This window comes from Solanum stenotomum, chromosome 12, assembly GCF_019186545.1.
Source record: "Solanum stenotomum isolate F172 chromosome 12, ASM1918654v1, whole genome shotgun sequence".
Lineage (NCBI taxonomy): Eukaryota > Viridiplantae > Streptophyta > Magnoliopsida > Solanales > Solanaceae > Solanum > Solanum stenotomum.
The window spans coordinates 49,913,776-49,941,411 of NC_064293.1; the positions used below are offsets into that span (position 1 = coordinate 49,913,776).

At 34.3% G+C, this 27,636-nt stretch overlaps 5 protein-coding genes and 1 non-coding gene across 8 annotated transcripts; 3 read left to right on the forward strand and 3 right to left on the reverse strand.

Annotated features, from left to right (window-relative positions):
- The first annotated feature begins 2,044 nt into the window (after nucleotides 1-2,044).
- On the forward strand, nucleotides 2,045-6,689 carry LOC125848058 (probable inactive leucine-rich repeat receptor-like protein kinase At3g03770). Its single transcript, XM_049527851.1, has 7 exons — nucleotides 2,045-3,836; nucleotides 3,934-4,067; nucleotides 4,612-4,855; nucleotides 5,286-5,491; nucleotides 5,578-5,603; nucleotides 5,764-5,875; nucleotides 6,207-6,689. Exons 1-7 carry the CDS (start codon nucleotides 2,486-2,488, stop codon nucleotides 6,435-6,437), a joined length of 2,304 nt encoding a protein of 767 aa, XP_049383808.1. The 5' UTR covers nucleotides 2,045-2,485; the 3' UTR covers nucleotides 6,438-6,689.
- Nucleotides 6,690-9,351: 2,662 nt separating this feature from the next.
- Nucleotides 9,352-15,573, forward strand: LOC125846655 (uncharacterized). 2 transcript variants are annotated; one of them, XM_049526215.1, is made up of 9 exons: nucleotides 9,352-9,489; nucleotides 10,039-10,809; nucleotides 11,115-12,526; nucleotides 13,138-13,426; nucleotides 13,512-13,736; nucleotides 13,873-14,046; nucleotides 14,458-14,649; nucleotides 14,737-14,850; nucleotides 15,002-15,573. In XM_049526215.1, exons 2-9 carry the CDS (start codon nucleotides 10,099-10,101, stop codon nucleotides 15,326-15,328), a joined length of 3,444 nt encoding a protein of 1,147 aa, XP_049382172.1. In that variant the 5' UTR covers nucleotides 9,352-9,489; nucleotides 10,039-10,098; the 3' UTR covers nucleotides 15,329-15,573. The 2 variants fall into 2 exon arrangements, with proteins under 2 accessions (XP_049382172.1, XP_049382173.1); XM_049526216.1 differs by having other exon boundaries at nucleotides 9,386-9,489; nucleotides 10,048-10,809.
- Nucleotides 15,574-15,682: 109 nt separating this feature from the next.
- LOC125846656 (probable adenylate kinase 7, mitochondrial) lies at nucleotides 15,683-17,560 on the reverse strand. Of its 2 annotated transcripts, none has more exons than XM_049526217.1 (4): nucleotides 17,272-17,560; nucleotides 16,817-16,957; nucleotides 16,526-16,711; nucleotides 15,683-16,046 (listed from the first exon to the last, which is right to left on the reverse strand). In XM_049526217.1, the coding sequence occupies exons 1-4, from the start codon at nucleotides 17,554-17,556 to the stop codon at nucleotides 15,888-15,890; spliced, it is 771 nt and encodes a 256-aa protein (XP_049382174.1). In that variant the 5' UTR covers nucleotides 17,557-17,560; the 3' UTR covers nucleotides 15,683-15,887. The 2 variants fall into 2 exon arrangements, with proteins under 2 accessions (XP_049382174.1, XP_049382175.1); XM_049526218.1 differs by having other exon boundaries at nucleotides 15,943-16,123.
- An 820-nt stretch (nucleotides 17,561-18,380) lies between these two features.
- On the reverse strand, nucleotides 18,381-18,453 carry TRNAK-CUU (transfer RNA lysine (anticodon CUU)). Its single transcript has one exon. It is a non-coding gene; the product is annotated as a tRNA-Lys (tRNA).
- Nucleotides 18,454-19,124: 671 nt separating this feature from the next.
- LOC125848094 (putative calcium-binding protein CML19) lies at nucleotides 19,125-19,966 on the forward strand. The gene has a single exon (XM_049527897.1). It carries the CDS (start codon nucleotides 19,251-19,253, stop codon nucleotides 19,674-19,676), a length of 426 nt encoding a protein of 141 aa, XP_049383854.1. The 5' UTR covers nucleotides 19,125-19,250; the 3' UTR covers nucleotides 19,677-19,966.
- Nucleotides 19,967-20,065: 99 nt separating this feature from the next.
- Nucleotides 20,066-22,343, reverse strand: LOC125848585 (protein LYK2). Its single transcript, XM_049528467.1, has 2 exons — nucleotides 21,644-22,343; nucleotides 20,066-21,563 (listed from the first exon to the last, which is right to left on the reverse strand). The coding sequence occupies exons 1-2, from the start codon at nucleotides 22,341-22,343 to the stop codon at nucleotides 20,254-20,256; spliced, it is 2,010 nt and encodes a 669-aa protein (XP_049384424.1). The 3' UTR covers nucleotides 20,066-20,253.
- Between the last annotated feature and the right edge of the window lie 5,293 nt (nucleotides 22,344-27,636).

The window sequence follows — 27,636 nt, forward strand, 5'->3', positions numbered from 1 at the left end:
TGAATGTGCATAAATAGACACTTAAACTTGTATAAAACTTAAACAACTAGACACATATATTCTACATGACATAATACATATAGGACGCCACATAAAATACAAAATTGCCAGATAAATATGTTAAGTGACTACTTATTTACATTCAAAACTAAATGTTATAATAACCAACTGACATCAAGTTATAAAGATTCATTAATTATTATGCCTGTATGATTTGAATGACATATTGGCATGTCATTTTACAATAATAATAACTGAAAGATGCCAAAAAGCAGAGATATTAAAAAGAAGAAAAGGCCCCCAATTCCCTAGATTTCAATAATTTAGACCACAAAACATCCCTTGTTCAAGCCAAGTTGGACCTGACAGGCTGTACACAAGGGCCCTGTTATGGGCCATCTGTCCTTTTCCAGTCGGCCCAAATTCCAACACTTGCATCTTCCTCCTCTCTATGTAAACCCAAAAAAGGACTTGTATATTATGTTCTTCTTTAATTCCATCTACTTTTGATCTTTTATAACAATAATAACAATGTGATATGATCTCATATGAGATATTGTTTTTTTTCCTTTTTTACAATTGTTTGTTTTAATAATCTTACGTCAAAAGAAGATTTGAATCTCAGTTTCAGACTTCACACTTGACGATTAACAATCACGTGCCATATCATTAATCTACATGATATGGTACAAGTTACAACGCTGACTAGTGACTGAAATGTTGGCTTACAGTATCTTTCAACATGATCACTGCACTTCTTCCAAAATAATTGACTATTTTTAAAATTGGAGCATGTAATTTGATTTTTTGAGTTTGTTATATATTTTCTAAATTAAAATTAAGAATAAATTTGTGTCAAAATATAATAAAAGAATATATTTGAATCGAAGGTATAATAAAATAAAATATTTAAATTTAATCAACGGATAAATGTGAATCTTACTTTATACCGAACAGATAGAGAGATTCATAGTGCAATAGTAAGGATATGCACGAAACTTATTTAGAGAATTACTTTTTTTTTTAAAAAAAATAGTACAGCGATAGAACCTAACTATAATATGTTCCAGGTAAATGTCTGTTACGGTTTAACTTTTTGTAGGTATAGTGAAGTGTTCTTTCCATTGTTACATAAAAATGGAGCTCCAGAATAGAAGGAAATTTCCAGTGGGTGGGGTCTCTAAAGCTTGCAAGTACTATGAGATATAGTGGGAGTGGCACACAGGCTGACTCAACAACATTGGAGGCCTAAAGCGAAACTTAAGATAGGGGTTCTAATATTTTTTTTAATCATATATACTTTTATTTAAAATCTACATTTCTAGCTATTTTAGATGCGAAGTCATTATGTACTATTTTATAATCAATTTGTTTTAATAATCCGTTTCAAATGATAATATAGCTAATTCATTCAATTTCTCTTGAGACATTGTTGATCTTAAAAAAGATTTAATCAATTTTAATTTCAAAAAAACTTCTTTCGGCTGAAGCAACGGTTACAAGAACTGTTAACATTCTATAAGCAATCATTCGATCATTATTTTCTACTTGTATTATTTCTCTTAACACTATTGATTCAACAAATAAATCTAAACCATCAATATCAGAATAATTATTACGTGTTAAAGAAAATTCAAGGTTAAGACAATATTTTTTTATCTCATCATCTAGTGATCTCAATAATTTACCACTAAATAAGAAATCAAAAATATTTTCATATGCTTCAATTGATTCAAATCTATTTTGAAATGAAAAAATAGTTTGATCTACTCTACATAAAATCAACTCTAAAAAATTCTTCAGGGGACTTTGTGATTTTGTTATCCATATTTTCATCAATTTGTTTCTTACGAAATTCAGGTTTATTTTCATCTCATATGCAATTTTCTTAATAGAAATCATAACATTCACAGTACATATAATTATTTTTTTTTTTAAAAATAACATATATAAATAATTGTTTTTAAAAAATAAGGACCCCAAAATATATAAGACCCAAGCGATGGCTTTAGTGGTCTAGTGGTTAAGACGCCCTGGTGGCACAGTGCTTTTCTGAGACTCTGTGAAAAGAAAACTGTCACCATTAAAGCCAGAAACTTGAATCGGTCCCCTGTTTTTTCTCCTTGACTTGCTCTGCATGCAACACTAAATGCTTTTTCTTTTGTCAACTACCCTCAATTTTGCTCTCTGCTTTTTTATTTTCAATATTGTTCTTCTCCCAAGAAAAAAAGAACATTCCTTTAATTTGCAATTACAGGTCAATTTATTCGCATTTTTAATGGGGTTTTATCAAGATTGTAGCAGCATTAACTGTTTGGTAGCTCAATCTTGACTTGTCTGCACATTTAGACTTTAATGCTTTTCATTTTCACTGAACTAGAAAGGGTCCACCCATGTAATTTTCTTATTCATGATTAGCCAAGAACGTAAAATGGGTTGCTTCAAGATTGTTGGAAACTTGGCTCCATTTTGAAGTCACTGTTAAATGGGTTTCTTCAAGATTTTTGTGATAGTGTTGGTTATTTGCGCTTTCTTTATAGCAAATACTTATCAGTTACAGTCCTATGAAATTCAAGCTCTTCTTCAGTTGAGGAAGCACTTGGAATATCCAGTTCAGTTGGATGTTTGGGAGAATTACCATGGAGATTTTTGCAGCTTGACTTCAACACTGCATATGAGCATTACCTGTCAAGATAACTCTGTTACTGAACTCAAAATCAAAGGAGATAAGTTAGTTAAGTTGAATGAATTTCATGGATTTGCAATTCCAAACCAAACATTATCTGAGGGTTTCTCCATTGATTCTTTTGTTACCACATTGACAAGGTTAAGTAGCTTAAAGGTTCTTACTTTAGTTTCTCTAGGTATTTGGGGACCCCTTCCTGATAAAATTCATAGGTTAGCTTCACTTGAACTTTTGGATATGAGTTCAAATTTTCTATTTGGTTCTGTTCCTTTTCAGATGTCAAGATTGATTAAGCTTCATACTTTGACATTAGATGCCAATTTTTTCAATGAAACTTTCCCTGATTGGTTTGATTCCTTACACAATCTTACTATATTAAGCTTGAAGAACAACAGGTTGAAGGGTCAGTTTCCTTCTTCAATGTCTAAAATCACAACCCTCACTGACATTGTTCTGTCACACAATGTGCTTTCTGGTAAATTGCCCGATTTAACGGCCTTGTCTAAGTTGCTTTTGTTGGATTTAAGGGAAAATCATTTGGATTCTGAATTGCCACCCTTGCCAAAAGGACTTACCACAGTTCTTCTTAGCAGTAACGTTTTTACGGGTGAAATCCCAGTAGAATTTGGCACACTAAATCAACTTCAACACCTTGATCTGTCGAATAATTCTCTCAGTGGAATGCTGCCTGCTGGCTTATTCTCTTTGTCTAGCATTAGTTACTTGAATTTAGCATCTAATGTTCTTAGTGGTTCACTTCCTGGCCATCTCAATTGTGGGGGTGAACTTGGTTTTGTTGATATTTCTGATAATAGATTAGTTGGTGGGCTTCCTTCTTGCTTGAACACTATTTCAGATAAGCGAATTGTTAAGGTTGGTGGAAATTGCTTGTCTCTTGACACTCAATATCAGCATTCAGAGGGCTATTGTAAACAAGCTAATTCGGATAAGAAACAGATCACAGGAAAACAAATAGCATTGTTGGCAGGTGTTATTGGGGGAATTGTAATTGTTGTGGTGTTTCTGTTAGTTGTCCTTTTCATCTTCCGTAGAAAACGACATGCGCGTAACATGGTGGATAAGCACATTCCTCCGAAAGTTGTGCAAAATACACAGCCTGGGGTTCCCTCTGAACTCCTAGCAAATGCCAGTGAGTTGATGTTTTTCTTATTTCATTTTTAATCTGTTTAATTTATATGAAGGAAATGTTCTCCAGAAAAGCTTGATCTCAATCTTCGAATTCTCAGGAGTCATTTCTCAAGTGGCAAACACAGGATCACAAGGTGCCCCATCATATCGAGTGTTCTCCTTGGAAGAATTGCTAGAAGCAACAGAAAATTTTGATCAGTCAGCATTACTTGGTGAAGGGTCAGTTGGAAAAGTATGGCTTCAAAACAATACTTATGGTTCTCGTAGATAATATATATCTTGATGTTTTCCATTCAATGGTCACGCTGAATTTTGGCTCAAAGTGATATACTTGCTGTAAAACTTGAATAAATGAAGCAGGTCGTAGATTTTGTTGCATAGACCATGTCCAACAATGATAATGCAATGAATGCACTAGTTCACCAAAGTACAAAATGGATTTGGGTGTTGTTTTTTTTTTTTTTAAGTGCTTGCCTATCATATTCGCATTCTACATGTGCATCTGTGACTTCTTTTGATGATAAAAACTGGTGTCACCAATAATGCTTTTGTGCATTTGATTTCATATCTAATGAACACATGACAGTTCAACTAAATATATCGAATGCCCTTAAAGGCAAAATTAGATAGTCTCACACGTTTGAGTGCCTATGCAGTGAGTTGACATCTGTGCTATTTTGATTGACATAAACAGGTGTTAGCCTTATTATGTCTTGCTTGAATAAGACAGTTATTTTAGTTATCAGCAATTCCCTCAATATTTATCTCCATTTCAGATTTACAAGGGAAGATTAGAGAATGGAGCTTACATAGCTGTAAGGTCACTAAATGTGTACAAAAGATACTCTAACCGGAACCTCAAACTACGATTGGACTTACTGTCAAAGTTTCGTCACCCCCATTTAGTTAGCCTTCTGGGTCACTGCATTGATGGTGGAGCACCAGATGATTCAACTGTCCCCAGAATTTTTCTCATTTATGAATATATCTCTAATGGAAACTTCCGTGCTCATCTATCAGGTCAGCTACGTAAATCCTTTAGCATGAGCATTGCATGTGTTTTGATGCTTGGTTGAATATGGAAATATTATATGATGCACATATGGAGTGCTGGTTTGATTCTTTTCTCCCAGAAATGATTGGGATACCATTGTTGATGAATCTCTATCTAGCATTGCAAGTATTTTTGCTACTTATGAGCTTGAGGCATCTTATTCATCATATTAATTTCACACATAGTGGTATTCAGTATGCAATTACTGTCAGTTTGATTGAGCAACAATGTAATGATTCACTTACACGAAGTTCTGTTGGTTGAATTTCATACTGAGTTGGACCTTTATTTTTGTTGTTATATACTTTCATTTAACCCTGCATGTCCAATAAGTACAGAAAATACAAGAGACACGCCATAACGTATTCAGCTTATCTCAAACACTTGTACTTGCAGAAAATAGTTCAAGAAAGATCCTCAAGTGGTCAGACAGGTTGTCGGTGCTGATTGGTGTTGCCAAGGCAGTGCACTTTCTTCACACAGGTGTAATTCCTTCTTCATTTAGCAACCGCTTGAAAACGAGTAACATATTGCTTGATGAGCATAACATGGCAAAATTAAGTGATTTTGGGATGTCCATTCTTATGGAAGAAAGTGAAAAGGTGGGTATTTTAATATTTTGTGTGAAAGGTGAAAATTCAAAATTTAGGATAGATGGTAATTTCTCATACTCAATGTCTTTTTTCAGGCAAAAGGAGATGACGTCACCTCCTGGTATGAAACTCTTCACTCATGTATTCCGTAACGTGCCTTAGCAACTTCCTTTCGCTAAACCAACTGGGATTCTATTTCAAGAGTGTCAACTAGAGGCATATATGTCATCTACTATAGCTGTTTGCAGGATATAAATCAGTGATATTTTATTCTTGTGTAGGCATATGACAAAGAAAGAGGACGATGTTTATAACTTTGGTTTCATATTACTGGAGTCGCTGGTTGGCCCTTCTGTCAGTGGAAAAGGAGAAGCATTTTTGATGAATGAAATGGTATGAAACTGCTATATTATTATGTATGCAACTCCTTTGTCATTGACAGTAACGTAAAGTATTCTTCAGCAATTTGTTCCCTTTAGGATCCTAAACGTTGTTGCAATGTTGGATAAGTAACAAAATTTTCGTTCTCTGCAACCTAACTTTACAATCAGTACTAATATAGATTAACAGAACTACACACATTATTCAAGTTTTATTAGGTAAACCTTCTGATATGCAAGTACCATAGGGAGAAAAGTTGAGCCTGATATACAACAGTCAAAAGTCTTGATTTTTTCACTGGTGTGTTACATAAATATCTCTGGATTTTCTCTTTGAATGACAGGCATCCTTTGGTAGCCAAGATGGTCGACGCAGAATTGTGGATCCAATAGTGCTAGCCACTAGCTCCAATGAGTCATTGTCAATTGTAATATCCATCACCAACAAATGCATATCTACAGAGTCATCAACTCGCCCCTCGTTTGAGGATGTTCTCTGGAACCTACAATATGCTGCTCAAGTTCAAGCTACAGCTGATGCAGATCAGAAATCTGATGCTACTTCACCGTCATAAGCTATTTGAGAAGTACAACTGCATTGAATCAACGATATTTAATTTGGTCAGAGCATAGGAGAATGTTAGCTGATTAATTTCATGATGGTTGTGGGAGTACCAACCGGTAGGCTTAGCCTTAAAGCTCAAGTTTGAGCTACAGGTTCTCCCAAATTTTCTTTATTTTGTATTAGAATTGTAAATTTTGTTGATTCTAGTAATAGGTGATGTTTTCATATAGCATAGGCCCTCATTTTAAATTCTATCATTGCAAGTAGGCAATTACAATACTTTAGTCATCATATGTTTGGTGTAACGGAAAAAAAAAAGAAGCTATGGATACCGCAAATGCAAGACATGTAAGACATTATGACTAGCTATGCCATCAAATTTATTTGGTGCCTACTGTTTGGAGCAGTTAGTTCAATGAATGACCAGACTAATATAACTTGCACATAAAACTGAAGGGTCAATATGATTAGCAAATGCTAAGTTCCGACTTCATTAACTTGAATAGAATTTTTTTAATACTATTTACCCATCTTATGCGTTTTTATGGGGCAGCTAAAAATTAGATTTGTAATGGACCACAAAATCAAATCTCTGCAGAATGAGGTGATACATAAACAATACTTTCATATCTTGTATGTTTAATTTTTTTTAAAAAAAAACATGTTTATAAAGTTTTTAAGAGGGCTACAAAATTAAATCCTCAGGAAACAAAGACTTTTCATTTCTAAATTGAGAAAGAAAAGTTAGGGGAAAAAGTAGAATGGAGGACAAAATCAAACAATAGTATATTACGAATGGGTCGCTGTTGAGCAGTACCGACAAGGGCCAAGTTTGGTTTCATCATTCTTTAATATGGACGTGCCACCAACTAAAATCTTAGAATCTATTTACGAAACCTTCATTTTCATATTTCGTGGTTGTATTGTGTTTCACAAATTTATTAATGTCCTCCACTTATTTATAAAGAATTTAATATATAAAAACATTATAAATAATATGGACGGAGGGAGTAGTTATCACATAAATTTTTGCAGTATTCATCAATAATTGATAACATGAAAATGCTAATCAACCAACTTGATATATACGCACTTAAAATATATTAATAGTACGAAAATCCTTACAAAATTACTATATAAAAGTCAAATTCATTTAAAAAGGAAATTCCTTCTTCGATAATTGAAAACACGTATGTAGCGTAAAATAGCAGTATTTGCAACTCTATTCAGGTAGTTTCAGCTCTATGAATTATCATGTGAAAAATATTTACTACTAGATAATTATAAGTTGGTAAGTATCTAGTTGTTTGGTTCAAGTTTTGGGAATAAAATTATCTTTAGTAGGTAATACTCAATATCGTGTTATATGTAATTTTCATATATAAACAAGTATATAAATCACAAATTATGTTTCGAATGCATGTATTAATTATTAAATATTCTTAGTCAAATTTATGACTTTCACTATTTGTAATATTTTATCTCTAAAAGTAATTTTTTTGATATAACATTGGAGTCTAATATAATTCGGCTGAGAAACTAAAAGGAATGTTAGTATCCTGAAAACACAGTACTGATAATTAGAGGTGGAGCCATGATTAGAAGTTTGAGGATGTTAAATTTTAAAATAAAAGAGAAGAATATTGCAAAACATGCTTTCTTTAAAAAAGAAAGTGATTTGAGCCCACAACACTAGTGCGAAAGATATTTTCACCGTCCCTTTCTTATCATTGAGCTGTCACTCAATTATGTAAGGAAATTCACAAGTTAATATATATATTTAATTTTCGAATACTAATATAAGAATTATGAAAAATTTAGTGAATTCGTCGAACCCTATGAATCCCATATAGCTCCGCCTTTGCTAATAATTAAATTAGGGGTCGTTTGGTAGAGTGTATTAGAGAAAATAATGTTTGCATTAGCTTGATGTATTAGTAGTACCTTGTTTGGTACACTTTTCTAACATATGCATAACTAATATTTGTATTAGTAATACATTCTATTATGTATTGAAGAGCATATTACTAATACCATCTATTTCTATGCATTAGTAATGCAATGGATTCTAATGCATGCATTAACATTATTAAAGATAGAATTGTCCTCAAAAACTTTTTTTACATCATTCCCACTATATGTGTGGAGGATACTTTTGTAAACAAATATTTTTTTTAAAAAAAATTATGTAATGTATAATATTTTTAGTACATCAAATCAAAGATTGCATAAAAATAATCTCATTATAACTAATGCAAGCATAATTAATACACAAGCATTATTAATATATTATATTTTATATTATTCTTGTACACTCTATCAAACGATCCTGATCCTGAGTGTATAATATGAACTTACTCTTTATCGAAATAGTAGTTGGTATGGAGGTGTGAGAAGTAAATAAATGGAGTATGAGGAGTTGGCGTATGACCCCAATGTCGGCGGAATCATTCAAATCCCAATTTCAAGAACGGACTACACGCGCCTTTCCGGACTTTGAACTTTCTTCAAAAATCAATAATTCACACAACTATTTTATGACAATATTCATATTAATTAATATTAGATTTTGAAAAATAATTTGAAGAATGAATAGTTAATGTTGAAGATAAAATATGAAGAACAAATAAAATACTTCCTTTTTTATTTATCTGATTTTAATTTAACACCAAATTTGAGAAATAAAAGTGGAAGTAAAAATCAATAATAATTTTAATATAGTGGAAGTAAATTTTAGCTTTCATATCCTTGATATCATAATTTATTTAATGTGTAAATAAATAAAGATGTCGAAACTGTTGTTTGTATTGCACCTTCTTAATTGCGAGTAGAATCTCTCGGTACTTTGGGACAACCGGAAAGCACCATTGGTTTTTAAGCATCAGCCTCCACCACTCGACGTTTATATTTTCCATGCTCATTTCTTTATTTTACTTACTTGTTTTCTTGCTTCAATATTTCCCATTTTTCAATTAGAATAAACATTCTTCTCACTGCTCACTCTCTCTAGGCCTCAGACACAACTTGTCGGCAATGTTCTATGCCTTCTACTCTCCTCCTCAGTATGTCTCCTCCAAATCTTGCAATTTTTTTTTATTTTTTTTTTATGTTTTTGAGTTCAAGCCTCTCTTCTTTCTTCTTATGTGTGTAATGCTTCATTTTTGTACTTTGATTTGCTTTTTGCTTTTTTTCTCTCTGCTTAACTTGATTAATGATTTCTATGGAACTTCATTTCATGAACATTTGATTTTACTTCCAACAGTTTGTTACTTACTTTTCTGATTTCTATGGGTTATTGATTGGCATAAGCATTTAAGGTGAGTGTTAAAAAGTCCATTGTAATTGTTTCCGGAAAGTAAAATGTGCTCTTTTGAAGACTGACAATGATATGTCATGGAAATATATGGAGCAGTAAGCCTGATACTCGAATCACGTGAACTCATTTATTCTGGAAGTTCTACTCACCTACTGCTGTTACTTTTTTTTTTTTTTGTTGCTGATTTCCTTATCCAAGTTAGGTTGCATTTATTGTGTTCAACAGTAGGTTAGTCCAGTTTAGAAAAGATAGAATCAATGTGCTTTGACAAGGTAACAAGTTAGTTTTGTTTTAGCCTTTGCAGGCTTTGTTAGAATTCCACTAAAAATCATTTTACATTTGTGTCTCGGAAATCATGGTTTCGGGACTGAGGGCGAAAACTAGGAAAGGTCCCTCAGTTCAAGTAGATTATCTAATTCATATTCAGGAGATCAAACCTTGGCCTCCCTCGCAGTCATTGAAGTCGGTACGTGCTATTGTGATCCAATGGGAAAATGGAGATAGGAATGGTTCTACTAGTCAAGTTGTCCCATTTTTGGGCTCTGGTGTTGGTGATGGAAGAATTGAGTTCAATGAGTCCTTTAAACTACCTGTGACACTACTGAAGGAAATTTCTAATAAAGGGGGTGATGGAAACAGTTTTCAAAAAAATTGCATTGAGTTCAACTTGTATGAACCCCGACGTGATAAGACAGTGAAAGGTCAACCATTAGGAACTGCTATTATCAATTTGGCTGAATATGGTGTTGTTAAGGAGGGTTTGAATGTAAGTGCCCCTATTAATTGCACAAGGGCTTATAGGAACACTACACAGGCCCTTCTCTTCCTGAAAATCCAGCCATTTGAGAAGGGTCGTGTGAGCTCCTCATCTTCAAGTGACATTTTAACGAGAGAAGTGTCGATAGACCGTAATGGTGTTGAATCTGTGTCTACATTGATAAGTGAAGAATGTGCTGAGGAAGCTGAGATTGCCTCATTTACCGATGATGATGGTTCCTCGCACTCATCAGTTGCTGTTTCTTCTTCAGCTAATGGATTGAACTGTGGTTCACTACCACAAGGAGAGGTATGATGCTTACTTTTCAATCTAGTTTTGTACTCTGCCGAATGAATTCACCTTATGTGATACGAGTCCTTCCCTTCTGTTGCTTCCAAATTGCATGAAAGGAACTTTTTCAGTTGTGTTTGTTTGATACACACTTTGTATAGGAGATGGGACGTTACTTCATGATATCCCTCTTCATATTAAACACAACTATTCCTTGTGCACATGTGCTTGACGTAATTTGTGGTAGTTAATGCGCGGCATTGCCAATTCTGTAAACAAAAATACAAAATACTGAGTAGCTTGACACCTAGCGATCATTACAGGATGAAGCTGAGGGAGTGAAAAGTAATCCTGGACAACATGAAGATGAACATCTCCTACATTCAAAGAAAAAGTCTGTAGATTTGGATGAGAAGCAAGTGGTGATTTCATTATCTGATTTGAAGGAAAGTCCATCTCCCTCTTCAACTGATTTGTCTTCTGATCTTGCATGGCTCTCAAGGAAAATAGGTGGTAGTGGTAGCAATAAATTCTCAACATCAAGTGAGAATGAAATAACTGAAAACTCTCAGAATCCGCAGGTGATGACCAAACATGTTGAACCAGTACAACGAATGGAAAGAATACTGGCTAACAGTGAAAGTGGTGGTGAAATATATACTCCTCAAAATTCTGAGGAAGGGAGGCTCAATAGTCATCTAGATCAAGAAGTCTTTCCAATTTCACATATCGCAGATGAGAGTAAAAGCTTTATGAACTCAGCAAGTCATTTCTCCAGTTCTGAGAATGCTGATAATGCTTCTACTCCTGTTGTGGATAGGCATGAGGATGTGAGAGCTATCGTTACCAAAAATGGTTCTTATGAGGGTGAAAACAGTGAGAATTATCAAGAGAGGAGGCAGGAATCTAGTGTCTATAATATAGAGAATTATCAGGAAAATGAAAAAGTACAAGAAATTGTCGAAGAGGAAGAAAGTGAGGATGCTATGAAGAATGACTCAGAAGAAAGTGACGTAAATTCTACTGACTCTGAGAATGCTTCTACTCCTCTTGGAAATAGACATGAGGATGTAAGAGCTGTTGTTACCAAGAATGGTTCTTATGAGGGTGAAAACAGTGAGAATTATCAAGAGAGGAGGCAAGAATCTGCTGCCCATAATAGAGAGAACTATCAGGAAAATGAACAAGTACAAGAAATAGTCGAAGAGGAAGAAAGTGAGGATGCTATGAAGAATGCCTCAGAAGAAAGTGACGTAAATTCTACTGACACGGACAGTTATGGAGCAAAGAGTAGTATCCTGAATAATGAGAGATTAAAGCATGTAAAGTCAGTTAGGTCATCAGCAGAACCTAATAGAGTAAGAGGGTCTGTCAGGGGCAATCAACTTTTAGCACAAGATAAACAGATTAGTACTCAAGGTTTAGCAAACGAGTGGAAAGATCGAAAGGCGCATTCAACAACTCTTTTGGAAAGCAAACTCCATAAGTTGGAGCAAAGAGTAAAGATGGCAGAAGGAGAATTGAGAGAAGCTGCTGCAATTGAAGTTGGCCTCTATTCGGTTGTTGCAGAGCATGGGAGTTCCACAAATAAGGTTCATGCTCCTGCTAGACGCCTGTCGAGGTTCTATTTCCATGCTTGTAAAGATGACTCTCTATTGAAAAGGGGATCTGCTGCTAAAAGTGCTGTCTCTGGATTAATTTTGGTTGCAAGAGCGTGTGGAAATGATGTTCCTAGGTACTTCCTAGTTTCCAATCATTTTTTGCATTTAACTAGCAGTTTTGTATTTTTAACTCCACACACATATAAACTAGCACATTCTTGCTAGAACAAGTTTTCAATAACAAGTACTCCCTCTGATTTAATTTGTTTGTCTGATTTTGACTTGACATGAAATTTAAGAAAGTAAAGGCACTTTTGAATATTGTGGTCTTAAACTAAAGATATGTAGAATGCACCAAAATGCCTTTTAATCTTGTGGTCTTAAACATGCCAAAATTGGAATTAAAGAGTAGCCAAAAAACAGAAGAAAGGTATTCTTTTTGAAACGGACTATAAAGGAAAGTAAGAAAAATAAATTGAACCAGAGGGAGTATTTTGATATGAAAACCTAGCTGCAACCATATGACAGTACTTTTGAAATTCTTTCATACACTCATCTCCAAGCAACTTTGCAGACCTGTGATGGGTTATCTCTTGGTCTTAACATGAGTACACAATAAGCTATTTTTCAAAGGCTCAAGTACTATAATATCATCACCTTTTATTATGGAAGGAAGCTAAGTTGTATGCCCAAGAAAGTATTTATGATTTCCCCCTACTTATTCTTATTTTATGTCTGAGCACAGGTTAACTTTCTGGTTATCAAATTCGGTGGTGCTGAGAGCAACTATAAGCAAATTCCAGAGGCAGCTGTGTTTGCCCCGTGCTACTGAAACTATGCTTGGAGAGGCTGTTTCCAAGGACAAGAAAAATATATCTTCCCCACTTAAGTGGGAGACTTTTTCCAGCAATGTTATAAGAGATGATTTTTGTGAAAGTTTTGGTAATTGGGAGGACCCTCGTACATTTACGAGAGCACTTCAGAGAACAGAGGCCTGGATATTCTCCCTTATTGTTGAATCTATTTGGTGGCAGGTCTCTCTTCCAGGTCCATTTGAACTTTAAATTAGAAGAATATATTATCTAATTCATTAATACGACTGCCCTTTTATTTTTCCAGACTCTCACTCCACATATGCAATCTGGTGCTGCAAAAGAAATCCGTTTAAGTATGAATTCTTTGATAAGCAAAGTTTATAGAAGGACAGCAAGTTCAGATAATGAAGAGCATGGAAGTTATTCTTCAGAGCTTTGGAAGAAAGCCTTCAAGGATGCATGTGAAAGGATTTGTCCTGTTCGAGCTGGAGGGCACGAGTGTGGTTGTTTGCGTTTTCTATCTAAACTGGTACTAGCTGGCACATTGTCCTTCGATATCTATTTTAACTAATTATTACATGTAATATTATTAGTCTGAGTAAAACTTAACATGCTTGATATTCTATAATATTTCTAGTTGCTGAGAATGTCATTCTTGTAACCAGATAATGGAACAATGTGTGGCTAGACTGGATGTAGCTATGTTCAATGCAATCCTTCGAGAGTCTGCTGATGAGATTCCTTCAGATCCTATATCAGACCCTATTAGTGATGCCGATGTTCTTCCTATTCCAGCTGGACAGGCTAGCTTTGGGGCGGGGGCACAACTGAAAAATACGGTAAGAATTACAGTTGGATTTTGCCCGGTGAAATGAAATAGTAGAGTTTAGACGTGACGATAGATAGCTACTTTCCTGTTGTTATGAAAAGTGTTGTCACATTTAGAAGCCTTTGATGGAGGGAAAGTTTATATTTCATTAACCTTCTTTTTTACTTATCAAAAAAAAAATTAGCCACGTCACTTTTTCCCTCTTAGTATCCAATATAAAGGAAATTTTCAATTACAGACTTGTTTACCAATTACAAACCTCTTATTTTTCCTAACTAATTTTTTCCCTATTTGTTCATTCAACCCCTAATTTTCTGCATGAACATTCTAATGGACATTACGTAGATTTCATGGGAAATGTTTGTGAAAAATTATTATTTATCCTTTGATAGAGATGCAATTTTTTTCATGTGGATCACAGGTTGGGAATTGGTCCAGATGGCTAACTGACCTTTTCGACATTGATGATGGGGAATCACTAAAAAATAGTAATGAAGAGAATGGGAGTAAAGAACTTGACACCTCTGCAAAGTCTTTCTACCTTCTAAATGCATTGAGTGATCTTATGATGCTTCCGAAGGATATGCTTTTAAGCAGGACAATGAGAAAAGAGGTGAAACTCAGAACCCCAACCATTTGATCTATTCTTCGTTTCTTTATTTTTTTCCCCTCTTTAATATGGTGCTGTTTATTTCTTCAGGTATGTCTGGCACTTGGTCCATCACTAATAAGAAGGGTTCTTAATATATTTGTTCCAGATGAGTTTTGTCGTGATTCAATACCTGAAGCTGTATTTGAGGTTCTTCTCTCAGATGTAAGTTCTTCAGCTTTATCTGGAAAATATTCGTCGTTTATTTTCCAAGCTGGAAGTTGAAGCTAAGGTAGTAGCTGGAGTATAATGTCAAGCATTTTATCGATGAAGTAAATCTTACAAGTCATATTTGTTTCCCCATTTTCTTGGCTAGGAACCTTCTGAGGCTGAGGATGATTCTGTTACAAACTACCCATGCACAGCAGCTCCTGTGGCTTATATGCCACCTCCAATAGCTTCAGTAGCCGGTATGTTGGGTGATGGTTATAGCTATTCTATGTTGACAAGAAGAGCATCTTCAGTGCTCAAAAAGTCATACACAAGTGATGAGGAGCTTGAGCTATTGGATTCACCCTTGAATTTTATCATTAGCGATGGCACTGAAGCTTCACATTTTTTGGCAAAACAGAGTTCCATGCCAAAAAGTAGTGGAAGGCAGAGGTATCAACTCCTTCGGGAGGTTTGGGATAACAGTGAGTAAACTGAGTAGTTGTGGTGTTAAAAGATCGTTCTTGCTTTTCATCTGAAGTAAGATAGGGATCAACGATGAGAGTATGATTTGTGGATATGAGAAGCACTTGTTATGTATCTTCACGTGTAGATATTGAAGGAGTTAGGTGTCTGTAGAAATATTTGATAAACTTGAATGGAAAAAAGGTGTTCTTCTTTCCATTTTGTGATTGAGTTATTTCAGTTGAATCTATAATACATTTTACTGCTTCATAATGTATAGTAGTTTTCATAGTTACTTCACCAGTATAAACTCACTGACCCCAAATTGTTGTCATAAAGGGTTTTGAGTCTTTTGAAATTCTACTACAAAGTTCACACAGCAAGCCACACTCAATTGTTATATAGATAAGAACATTTTACAAACTCTATTTTCTGCTAGAGATTCATCGCTATAACATGGTTACACTTGTAAACAAGAATAAAACAATAACTAGCTCTACATTCCCGGTCAAAACTGATTTTGATACACTCATATCACTGCACCTAATATACTTGCAAAAAGAATTAAGTATCACAGAAGAATCAAATCAGCATCCTGCAGTCAACTGTGTCGAACCAACTGCACTCATCATGTGCTGAAGTTGCAATGCAGCCAAAAGGCCTCGCCATGTTTCTGCAGTCCCTCCTGCTACTTGATAATTGAGGAGCTTTTTCTGCTTCCTATAGTATTCTTCTAAGCGTTTGATCTTCAAAATTATATACAGAACAATAACATGTATTAGTTGCCTTTGTAGTTCAACTGAGACAACAATGAGTAATAACTCTGCGGCCTCAAGGCCACCTTAAGATGGTAACAATCATCATTACATACACAATACCAAAATATAAAGCTGAGACTAGATTTGGATTCATCATCTGTGAGACACATGCAACGCATTTATATAAATTAAGGCACAGAGTAAATGTGAATGCATAACGAATTGAGTGAGAACCAAAGGAAGCTAGTGTTTGAGATATATTTTTTGACATTGTTATATAAACTCTTCCCAACTATGGATCATGAACTCACCACATTAGCTTTAATTTCTGTCAAAAATATTTTGTTCATATATTTAGAGTAATAGAACTGCTAGGCAATCTCAAACCCTAGCTTTCTCAAATGTTTTGTGGCTACTGTTATTCTAAATTAACTTGTAGTAAAATTTACAATATGTCAGATAGATACCTGTTCATCATGATCATATCGCTTCTCTTTCCAGGCACCATCCATGACCCTTGAAGACATTAAATTACCTCTCTTAAGGAGTTGATCTTCCGCTGCATTGCTTCTATCACTCTTTGACACATAGCATGAGTCGGAACACTTGAGATTCAGAACTAAATCTATGTCCACAACTTTGTCAAGGATTTCCTATATATATATATATATATATTGCACAACAAAGCATGAGAAACGACTCCATTTTTCATGAGAAAAATAAAGAGCGTTTAAGTGAGCAGGGAGAGGTATACATACAGCCTGAAACATTGTACGAGGAATTCCATCTAAAATGAATCCATTTTCACCTCTACAATAACCTTCTTCTAGCCTCTTTGATAACAAATCAAAAATAACTTCTTCTGGAACAAGCTTTCCCTCATTCACAACACTTGATATCTTCATACAACCATAATTATTTCAAACAAATTAAAGCATCGTGTCACAGTACTAGATCAAATAAAAGAGGCGTTTTTTTTAATGCTTTGGATTGAAAATATTGTACGAGTATATAACTTGAATTCTAAATAAAAACTGAACCTTCTAATGAAAGTACTATTCCAAATCATCTGTTGCTTATGCAAACAAAATCTCATATTAAAAATATTGGGAAGTTACATATAAGATGGATGATCGATCTCTTAATGGTTTTGAGGAAAACCGTACTAACTGTCAAAATGCGAAACGTTGTTAAAAGAGAAATAAATAGGTACCTTGTTATATTGAGGGTTGAGTTCTTGACGTACGAGAGAGCCCATGGAAATATATGGAACGTCAACAAGTTTGGATAGCCATTGGGCATACACGTGTCTCTGCGTCATTGGATCACCCATGATCAGCCACTGTACTCCTCTGCGTGGAACTGATCCTGATGGTTCCTCCTCATAGTCGTAATCGAAGTGAGCTGCAGCAGCTGAGCCGTAGGCCCGAACTGACTTGCTTGAAGCGGCCCGAAGAAATGGTCGGGGTGAAACTCCCAGGAAGCTCAGCATTGCCATGGCCTGTGGGAGAAAAAAAAAGAGTGTAAAATGGTGGTTGATTTAAAAATGGGAATGATGCTGAAAATGTGTTGGATTTAGGTGGATGGCATGAATGAAAGGAGTTGACCAATAAAGAAGATGTTTTTTTTTAAACTAGACTCGGTCTTACGACTCCGATTTTCTTTGAGCTAGTCACAGGGCAATCAAATTAGTCGTTTAAAAATAGAATTTTATTCTTTAATTTATTTTTCACATGGACATATTTAAGATTATAAAAAAAAAATTAAAAATATTTTACAATCTTAATTTAAAATTACAAGATTTAAAGATTTTTTTAATTTTCTAAATATCGTAATAAGTTAAACTCGAAAAAACAAATTAATAAAAAAATATATATTCATATATCATTAACTTCTCTCCACAGACAATGGACAACAAAATTACACTGTCACTTCAGTTTTTCTAAAAATAAACTTGACAGTGTAATTTTGTTGTCCACGAAAAAAAGTTAATCTCTTAAAAATAAACTGAATTAGTGAAATATAATATTTTATAATTAAAACTTTAATATTTAAAAACTATACAAAAAATATTCTATAGAGTATAATTTTTCTGATATTTGAAAAATATTCTAAAATAGTACTGATCAACATCATTTAACTTTTAAAAATTATACTAACTACCTTGAAGAGTAACAGAGAATTGGTGGGCGTGGGGCATGTGCTATTGTAAATGACATGTGGACCTCGTGGAATATTATTTATTGTGTGTTTAAACTTTAAATTGATAATTTATAAAATAAGAGAACCGAAAGAAAAGTTATAAAAAAAAATCAATAAAAACGCCCACCGTGGGGCTCGAACCCACGACCACAAGGTTAAGAGCCTTGCGCTCTACCAACTGAGTTAGACGGGCTTGTTGGTAAATTTTACGACTTTTACTAATTACGACAAACTACTCTGATCAGATTAAGTTATATTCTTCCCGCCCGGACCCCACCTGCTCAAAAATATTACTCCAATTAATAAGTAGTCAATTAATAAGAGCTTCGAGAAAAAATAAACTCATAAATAAAAAAATTGTTTGGACTTTGAACTATTATTCCTCCTTTGGTTTCCTAGTCTCCTTCCCCATGACTTGGTACATTAGAATCAGCTTGTTTCNNCAAGGTTAAGAGCCTTGCGCTCTACCAACTGAGCTAGACGGGCTTGTTGGTAAATTTGACGACTTTTACTAATTACAACAAACTACTCTGATCAGATTATGTTATATTCTTCCCGCCCAGACCCCACCTGCTCAAAAATATTACTCCAATTAATAAGTAGTCAATTAATAAGAGCTTCGAGAAAAAATAAACTCATAAATAAAAAAATTGTTTGGACTTTGAACTATTATTCCTCCTTTGGTTTCCTAGTCTCCTTCCCCATGACTTGGTACATTAGAATCAGCTTGTTTCTAGGTTTCTTCCCAATAGTCTGTTAAACCGTGCATACCTGAAAGTCCTGTCTACAATTTCCACCGATTGCCCTTACGCATGCCACACGGATTCTGCCGCGCTCAATATATATACCCTATATAAGGTTTCAACAATTTACTTCCTTATCAATTCTACTCTTGCAACCTTTCTATTTGCCTTATTGGACAAATTCCATAACACACCAGAACAATATACATATTTTTCTTGTTCTCTTCATTGATCATAAGACTAATTCATGGCAGAATACAAACAGCACCAACGCCTATTTGACCGTTTTGATGAGAACAGAGACGGGAAAATATCAGCCGAGGAGCTTCAACAGTGTGTCCATTTGATCGGGAAAGACATGTCATATGAGGAAGCAAAGGCTGCAGTTGAGCATAATGATTCAGACAACGATGGCTTGTTGGATTTCGAAGATTTTGTGAGATTAATTGAAGGTGGAAGTGAAGAAGAGAAGGCACACGAGTTGAAGGAGGCGTTCAGGATGTATGAAATGGAAGGATGTGGATGCATAACGCCTGAGAGTTTGAATAGAATGCTTGCTAGATTGGGAGAATCAACAACAATTGATGAATGCAGAGGAATGATTTGCCGATATGATATTGATGGCGATGGTCTCCTTAATTTTCATGAGTTTGAGATTATGATGCGTTGCTAGTATTACTGGGCCGTTGATTTCTCAAATGCTCACTTTATTATCTCACAAAGTGACCGTTGAGAAATCAACTCTGATACCGAGTTAGACACCTAGTTGTTTGCCCTTTGCTACTTTTCACATTGTTTTGTTTCTGCTTTCTTTGATTCTTCATTCTTTTGGTAGATCTGTGTATAACTCATTCTTTCTGTATATTCGTACCAGGTTACATAAACTTATTTGTAATTTCTCCATTAAAACCCATATTTTGTGCTTTTCATGTTTGGTAACACTACTACTATGATCTGTAATATTTTACCTTTGAATCGACAGCTTTTTATTAAAAAGTCAGAACATATTTGAGAAATGAACTGAAAATTGATCGACAACAGTAGCTACATAAGAAGATGACTATTGATTAAAAGTAGCTATATAGTTACTAAAGTACATACTATTTACAAGTAACAGTAATATTAATATGCAGAATAAACTCTCTTTTCCTATTTTGCCTTGAGTACATAGGAAATCCAGAATTATGACTCATAAAAATCTTACAAGAAGTTAAACACCTGAAAAACTTGCCACTTTACAATTCACAGAATCACATGGTAGTACTGGTGGCTTCAGCCTTGAACAAAGGTTTGCAAGAGCTTTCGGAGATTATGAGTTGCTCCTCCCTTTCCAGTAATATTTCTTCAACCAATCTTGACAACTTCTCCACAATTTCACCAGCATTTGGTCTTAATGACGGCTCTTCCTCCACACATGCTCTAGCCAAATTTGCCAATGTCACTGCTGCATCAAATGAATAATTCTCTCCCAACGCGCTGTCTACCCATTCCCTTAGCTCATCAGCATTCTCTGACTCCAAAATAACCTTTATTTTCTCAGAGAGGGCAACTTCATCTTCTCCTTCAGTACCATTGCCACTTCTTATAGGTGTTTGGCCTGATAACACCTCAAGTAATATCACCCCGAAAGCAAAGATATCAATGCTCGGGGTTATGATTTCTTGTTTAAGGCACTCTGGCGCCAGGTAACCTTTTGCAACATCATCTTCAACACATCGAGCCATACCAAAATTACCAACTTTAGCCTTGAACTCTTCATCAAGAAATATGTTCCGGCTCTTTATATTTCCATGAACATAAACAGGATCCATGATATGGTGCATAAATTGCAAGGCAGTGGCTACATCTAAACAGATCCTTAGCCTCTGATTCCATGTCAAGAAACAATCACATGAAGCAATGAATTGATTTTTCATTGCTAGACCACCATGAAGCCAGTCCTTCAATGAACCATTTTTCGCGTATTCAAACACCAAGAATGAATCAGGACCCTCTGTAACACACGTCCCTAAGAGCCTAATGATATTTGGGTGATGATGAATTGCATCGTTGAATAGCCCGAAATCTATTTTTGAGATACTGCTAGTCTGCATCTGTTTGATTGCCAAATTTTTACCACTGATCCGGCCATGGAATACAGAATCCTCGATAAGATTCGAGGAATCAAATTCCTCTGTTGCCTTGTTTATCTCTTCAATAGTATAGGTCTCAACCAATAGCTTATGTGGTGTGGCATCAATAATCTGACCATCAAGATCATTTTGAGACCCGTCGAATGAAACTTTCTTTTCACTGGTAGTTCTCACACTCAAACTTAACTTTTGTAGCTCCGTATCTCCTTCCTTACTCAAATTATTCCTTTTCCTCTTGAGAAAATAAAACAAGAAAACTGCTGCGAGCGCAACAATTGCCACGAAAGCAACCACAGCAACAGCAATATAAACTCTCATCATCCGAATTTTGGTCTTCCTTTTATGTATTTTAGATGATGCGATACTTGCTGCTGGATATCCCAAATTCGGCTGCTGAGGTTTCGTGAATGATTCAAGTTTGGGTTTACCTGTTGAGACATGATATAATTAAGAACTTAAACTTGTTACCTGTTGAGACATGATATAATTAAAGTGTGCTCGCTCTTACCTTCGAGAGGGATCAAAAGTGTTGAAGCTGGTGAAAGTCCTTCAGGTCTAAAACTGCCTCCTTGTGATCTTCGATTGACATCAATTATTCTTTCAGCAGTCGTATTGAAGCTGATTGCTAAGGCTGCAATCGTATCGCCTTGCTTCACTGGGTATGAGAGCAGAAGTTTCGTCCGCAGACTAATTTCTTCTGGAGAAGGACAAGCACATCTCAATGGAATCGACAACAGAATTTTCTCAGAGAGACCCCAAGGAGTAGCATTTGGATTTTTCTCCTGAATTGCTTTACAAGTCGTTAAACCTTCCAAAGATTGAGCAATGCTGTAAAAGCTCTCACCTTTAATGGTGGTTTTCGTTAGCTCTGATTCAAAGAAACCACCAATGCATTTACAATCTAATGGAATTATTAAAGGCTGATCAATTGCAAGAAACTCTATATCAGGAGAAAATCCATTTGCTTCTCCGAGAACGTATCGATTGATACCTAAATAAGAGCTCAGATTGAAAAGAGAGTCGTAAAATGAATTAGTACGAAGAATTGCAAATGTCCCGCATTGTATAGGATGCACGTTACGGTCACATCGATAGCCAGAAGCAGATGGAGATTTGGACTCGCAGCTTAACAAGTCCTCTCCAAGAACAGAAAGAGTAACAAATAGTAAGAAAAATAGGAATGCCCAGAATTGAAAAGCGGCAATCATAGTTTAATTAATTGAGTGAAGGACCACTCTATGGATAATGGAAGGGCATAAAAAGGTTGGTCTATGGCAGGGCAAAGAAATGAATATTTTGGATCTGTACAAATCGGCGTATATAAAGGTAGAATATTTCGGACAAGAGTCTTGGATGCTACAATTCTTGTTTATATTTTTGAGCCTGCACTTGTTTCTGGCTACTCTTTGTGATTGTTTGGAAGCCGGTAAGAATTATGCAGGTGTTAATAATGTTGTATTAGTTATTTCATCTTCTACTCCGCATAAGCTAATACATCAATTCCCTCCTAATTTATATTATATGTATTAGTTATGCGGGTTTCTACATTACAAACCAAACGTCATATTAATTTTAATACATGAATGGCTACCAAACAACCCCTATGTACATTATTTTAAATGGCTATCCGTCATGATTATCCCCTCAGCCACCTTAACATATTCTTTTTGGTTTTCGAAACTTTGTATTTATTTATGCGCATACATGAACTTGGAAAAAGGTCATCTTGCCTTGGAAGAATATTGAGCAACAAATGAATGTACAAACATTGGGGTAAGAAAAGCAAATGAAAATCTGTTAAAAGTTTAGAAAACCAAGTTACTAGTAAGTTAATTGACCAGTGGGGCGGTCGGGAGGACCCCTCGTATGGCTAAATATATGGTTGTTATAGGATATTTCTATATTGGAGTTAGCGATATGTGGTCACTTGGGAACAGTTATATGTATGAAGAAAAACAAGAAGAGTTAACCACATAATAGGGTATTAGGTTAGTATATGAGTGGTTGTGTGCAGGACACGGATTAGGGCAATCGGTAGTTGTAGCATTTCACTTGTAGTTTCTTGTCCTTCAATTTATGTTATTAAATGTTGTTTTTAGTATTTTGTTGTAGTGATTGTTCAAAATTAATACCATGTTATGCTTTGATCACTTTTGTTACTTCTTTTTCTGAACTACTTAAACTGGTTTTCCTTGAACCGAGGGTCTATCTAAAACAACCTCTCTACCTCTAAGATAGGATAATATATGTGTACACTCTACTTTCTCAACCAATATCACACACCAAGTGTTCAACATGTCTCCATGCGCAAATTAAGTCGAAATCATAATTTCAAAGAATTAATTCAGCGTAATATATGCTCTCTTGTCTTAAGTTGAGGGTATGATAAGTGACGCATACAATGGACGAGCACTATATGCTAACAAAAAAACTCTCATTGACGAGACCTCCCGTCCTTTGCATGCATAAAGCTAAGGCATTTAAGAGACATTTCAATTTAAAAGATGATGACTCAAAATTCCATCTTCACCTATATATCTATAACCTACATTTCATATGGACCATTTCTAAGATTGTATCCAAAATTTTTAGTCTATGATCAATTCTGAATTTAAAAGAAATGCAACTTACTAGTTTATATATTAAGTGGAGAGTTATTTTGGACAAAGCTAGATTTCTTTCATGTTTTTGGAGAAAATGTGGAAGAAGAAAGAAGGTGCACGTGAGATCACATGCCGACCACCATTCAGCAAAGCTATAGATAGATGAGCAAAAAAGAAATGAAAAAGGCCCATACATACATAAACAGAGGTGACAAGTACGAGATCAGCATTCCCATTTCTGAGGCCAAAGGGAAAAAAAAAAAAAAAGGTTTCTTTTGTCGATAGACCCACATGACCAAAGCTAGTGCTAGTAGTAACACTTAATATATTAGTAAATGTTAGAAATTTGGAAAACGAGTTTTACTAATTCAATCTTCACCAAGTGTTGAGGAATCAAGGGTCTTAAGTACTAAAATTAGTTTATTAAACATGATTCGCGCAAAAGTAATTAGTTCATTCATTAGCTTAGTTCATTTTGATGTATTTCAATTCATTTTATTTAAAAGTTAGGCTACTTATGTTGTTCATTTTGATTTGTCAATTTTTTTTAAAAGTTGTTTTATATTGTAGATTGCCATAATAAAAAGGGAAAAAAATATTTCATGATTAAAAACATTATAAGAGTAATGTAACCTAACCCTTCCATTTTAACACTTGTAGTAGTGGAAACTGGGCAGCTGAAACTATACATCATCCTTAGAGTTTAATTTAGTGTTCCTAGAAGAAGAACGCACATAAGGTCAAAATAATAATGGATCTGATTTTTATTGGAAAAATACCAACTTCAGCAGATCGAAATATATTGTCATCAGAATTGTATCTTTTTTCAACCCATCTAGACAAACTTTTCACAACTTCTCGTATAGTCAAGCTGACTAGTTGGATCCATTACTTGTTAAAATCTCCCTGATATATCCTCTTGGATTTTATGCCTTCTGGTTCAAAATAATGTGCACAAAGCGAGACAATTTACCTAAGATGAGAAAGCATAAATCACACGATTTTTTAAGTTTTGCTAATTTCTGAATTTATAGAGTAAACTCGGGGAAAATAAGTTGAAATCATTAAAATAAAAAATAAATTAAAGTTTATTTAGCTATTATACAACTCAGGAAGTAGAATGAAATTTACTTACTTTGCACTGTATTTCTACTAATTAAAGGTTATAATGCTTGCAGAGTTCAACAAAATAGAACTTAGACCAAATTTTAGGAATAACAAACATAAAAATTATATTAGTGTTTTGTAGCTATAATTTTGCTATTTGCGCTCCATAGCAAATAAATATTATGTATATATATCAATGATTGTGTTTGTATATCTGCATAAAATTTGAATTTGTCTACAATTGAATCGAGTTAAAACATTTGTATTTGTACATTAAATCTCTCAAATTTCTCTCTCTCCCGCTTTATGCAAACACCAATTATACATTGTATTTTGTATAATTTATGTTTGTATAAAACGAGAAAGAGAGAAAGGCAAAAGACAACTGAGCAGAAGAAAATTTGTATTTGTATAATTATAAGTGTATAGGAAGAAGAAATATGTATTTGTATTTGTGTATACAATTCTCTCTAACTTTATACAAACACAATTTATATATTTGTGTTTGTATAAAGTGAGAGAGGCGAGCGAGAGAGAGGCGAATGACAAAAAATTTGCTACGAATTGAAATTAAATGAAACTATAGCTATAACATTTATTTTGAATTAATAGTTTGTTATAAGGAAAAATATTATTTAAACGGACAGTTCACTGACATCTTTACCAGATGTGAAATGCATGAAAGTATATATCGCTAATCACACATCTTATCGATTCAGCCCATGGATCAAAGGAGGGCCCATGTCGTCGGAGCTAGCCCACGGAAATAAGAGACCAGACCATCATAAAATACAAATATTTTCTNATTCTCTCTAGCTTTATACAAACACAATCTATACATTTGTGTTTGTATAAAGTGAGAGAGGCGAGCAAGAGAGAGGCGAATAACAAAAAGTTTGCTACGAATTGAAATTAAATGAAACTATAGCTATAACATTTATTTTGAATTAATAGTTTGTTATAAGGAAAAATATTATTTAAACGGACAGTTCACTGACATCTTTACCAGATGTGAAATGCATGAAAGTATATATCGCTAATCACACATCTTATCGATTCAGCCCATGGATCAAAGGAGGGCCCATGTCGTCGGAGCTAGCCCACGGAAATAAGAGACCAGACCATCATAAAATACAAATATTTTCTATCATAGAAAATTGTATCTAGCCTATGCTACCAACTAGTACTAATTATTTTAATCATGTTTTTTTTTTAAAATAAAAAAAAATTCACTGACTTTGTAATGATCGCGAAAACAATAAGATTATATTTGTCATATTGGAGTGGCAATGAAGGAAAGCCACATAGGAATGCTAGTTAGCATCCATTAATTATATCCAAAAATATATACTTAATAGAGTACTTATAAAATAAAATTGTGGGGCTAAGAGTAAAAGACAAATTGAATTGAAGAAGCAAAAATGAGGCGTGGGGTTCGTCGTGGCGCTAGCAGGCAAAGGAATTAAAAAAAGGAACACGACACGTCTCCTCATTATTTTCTTGTCTCCATTAACAAACGCCCTTTCTTCATTTCCCATCATATTAAGCATCCTTCACACTGCTTCTAATTATTCCGTACTCATCCTTCTTATTATTTACACACCTCTTGACAAATAATTTCTCCATTTTTATTTATGTGATATAGTTTGATTTTGACATGAAATTTAATATAAGAAAAAAGATTTTTTAAACTTGTGGTTTAAAATAAATTATGTGTGTGTGACTATAAATCATTTCATTATATATGATTAAAATGAATATTTTAAAATTAAATGTGCTACTAAATATAAAAATATGTCATTCTTTATTCTTTTTGGGAACGAGTACAAAGAAAATATTAATAAAGAGGAATGTTTGACTATTTTATTTTTTATTATGTCTTAATATAAATATTAACTCTATTTATCATATCTTTACAAAAAGTCAACATAGATATATGTTATATATGATTCATACATATGTTATGCATTGACCAGATAATTTTAGTTCTTTAAGATTTTCAAAGGCTTAAGCGTAGAATACCACGACTTGGGATTTCATCTCCTAATATTTACATAACAAGGCAATATGGTTAACTAAGTATATTTTATTCTCTAAATTTAAAGTATGAAAGACACATAATTTCTTTTCACTTGTTCCTCTATAGGTACTTAAAGTAGGTAATCTAATTGAATTGCCTGAATTTAGAAATGAACAACTTTCACATATAGCAAACATAAAAATTATATTTATATATTATAGCTATAGTTTGCATAATTACGCTCCATAACAAACATAAATATGTATATTTCGCTATACATATACAAAAGAAAACAGTTGTATATAATATGTTTCTGTTTTGGTATATATATATATATACAAAAGATCAATTGTATAATATGTGTTTGTGTAAAGCGAGAAAGGGAGAAAGGCAAAAGAGAACTGGGGAGGGGAATATTTGTATTGTATAATTATAAGTGTATAGGACGAAGATATATGTATTTGCATGTGTATATATAATTTTCTCTCGCTTATACAAACAGAAATGTATAAATTGTGTTTCTGTTTGTATAAAGCGAGAGAGGCGAGGGAGAGACTGACGAATGAGATCTGGGAGAGTGGCGAGCGAGATCTGGGAGAGGGAAGAGAGGGGAAAGAAAATATATGTATATATACAATTTTCTCTCGTTTTATACAAACACAAACGCATTTTATAGTTTGTATAAAAAGCGAGAGAGAACGAGAATGGCGAGCGAGATTCATCAGGAGAGGCGAAATAGCAACAGTTTGCTATAGGATACAATTAAATCAA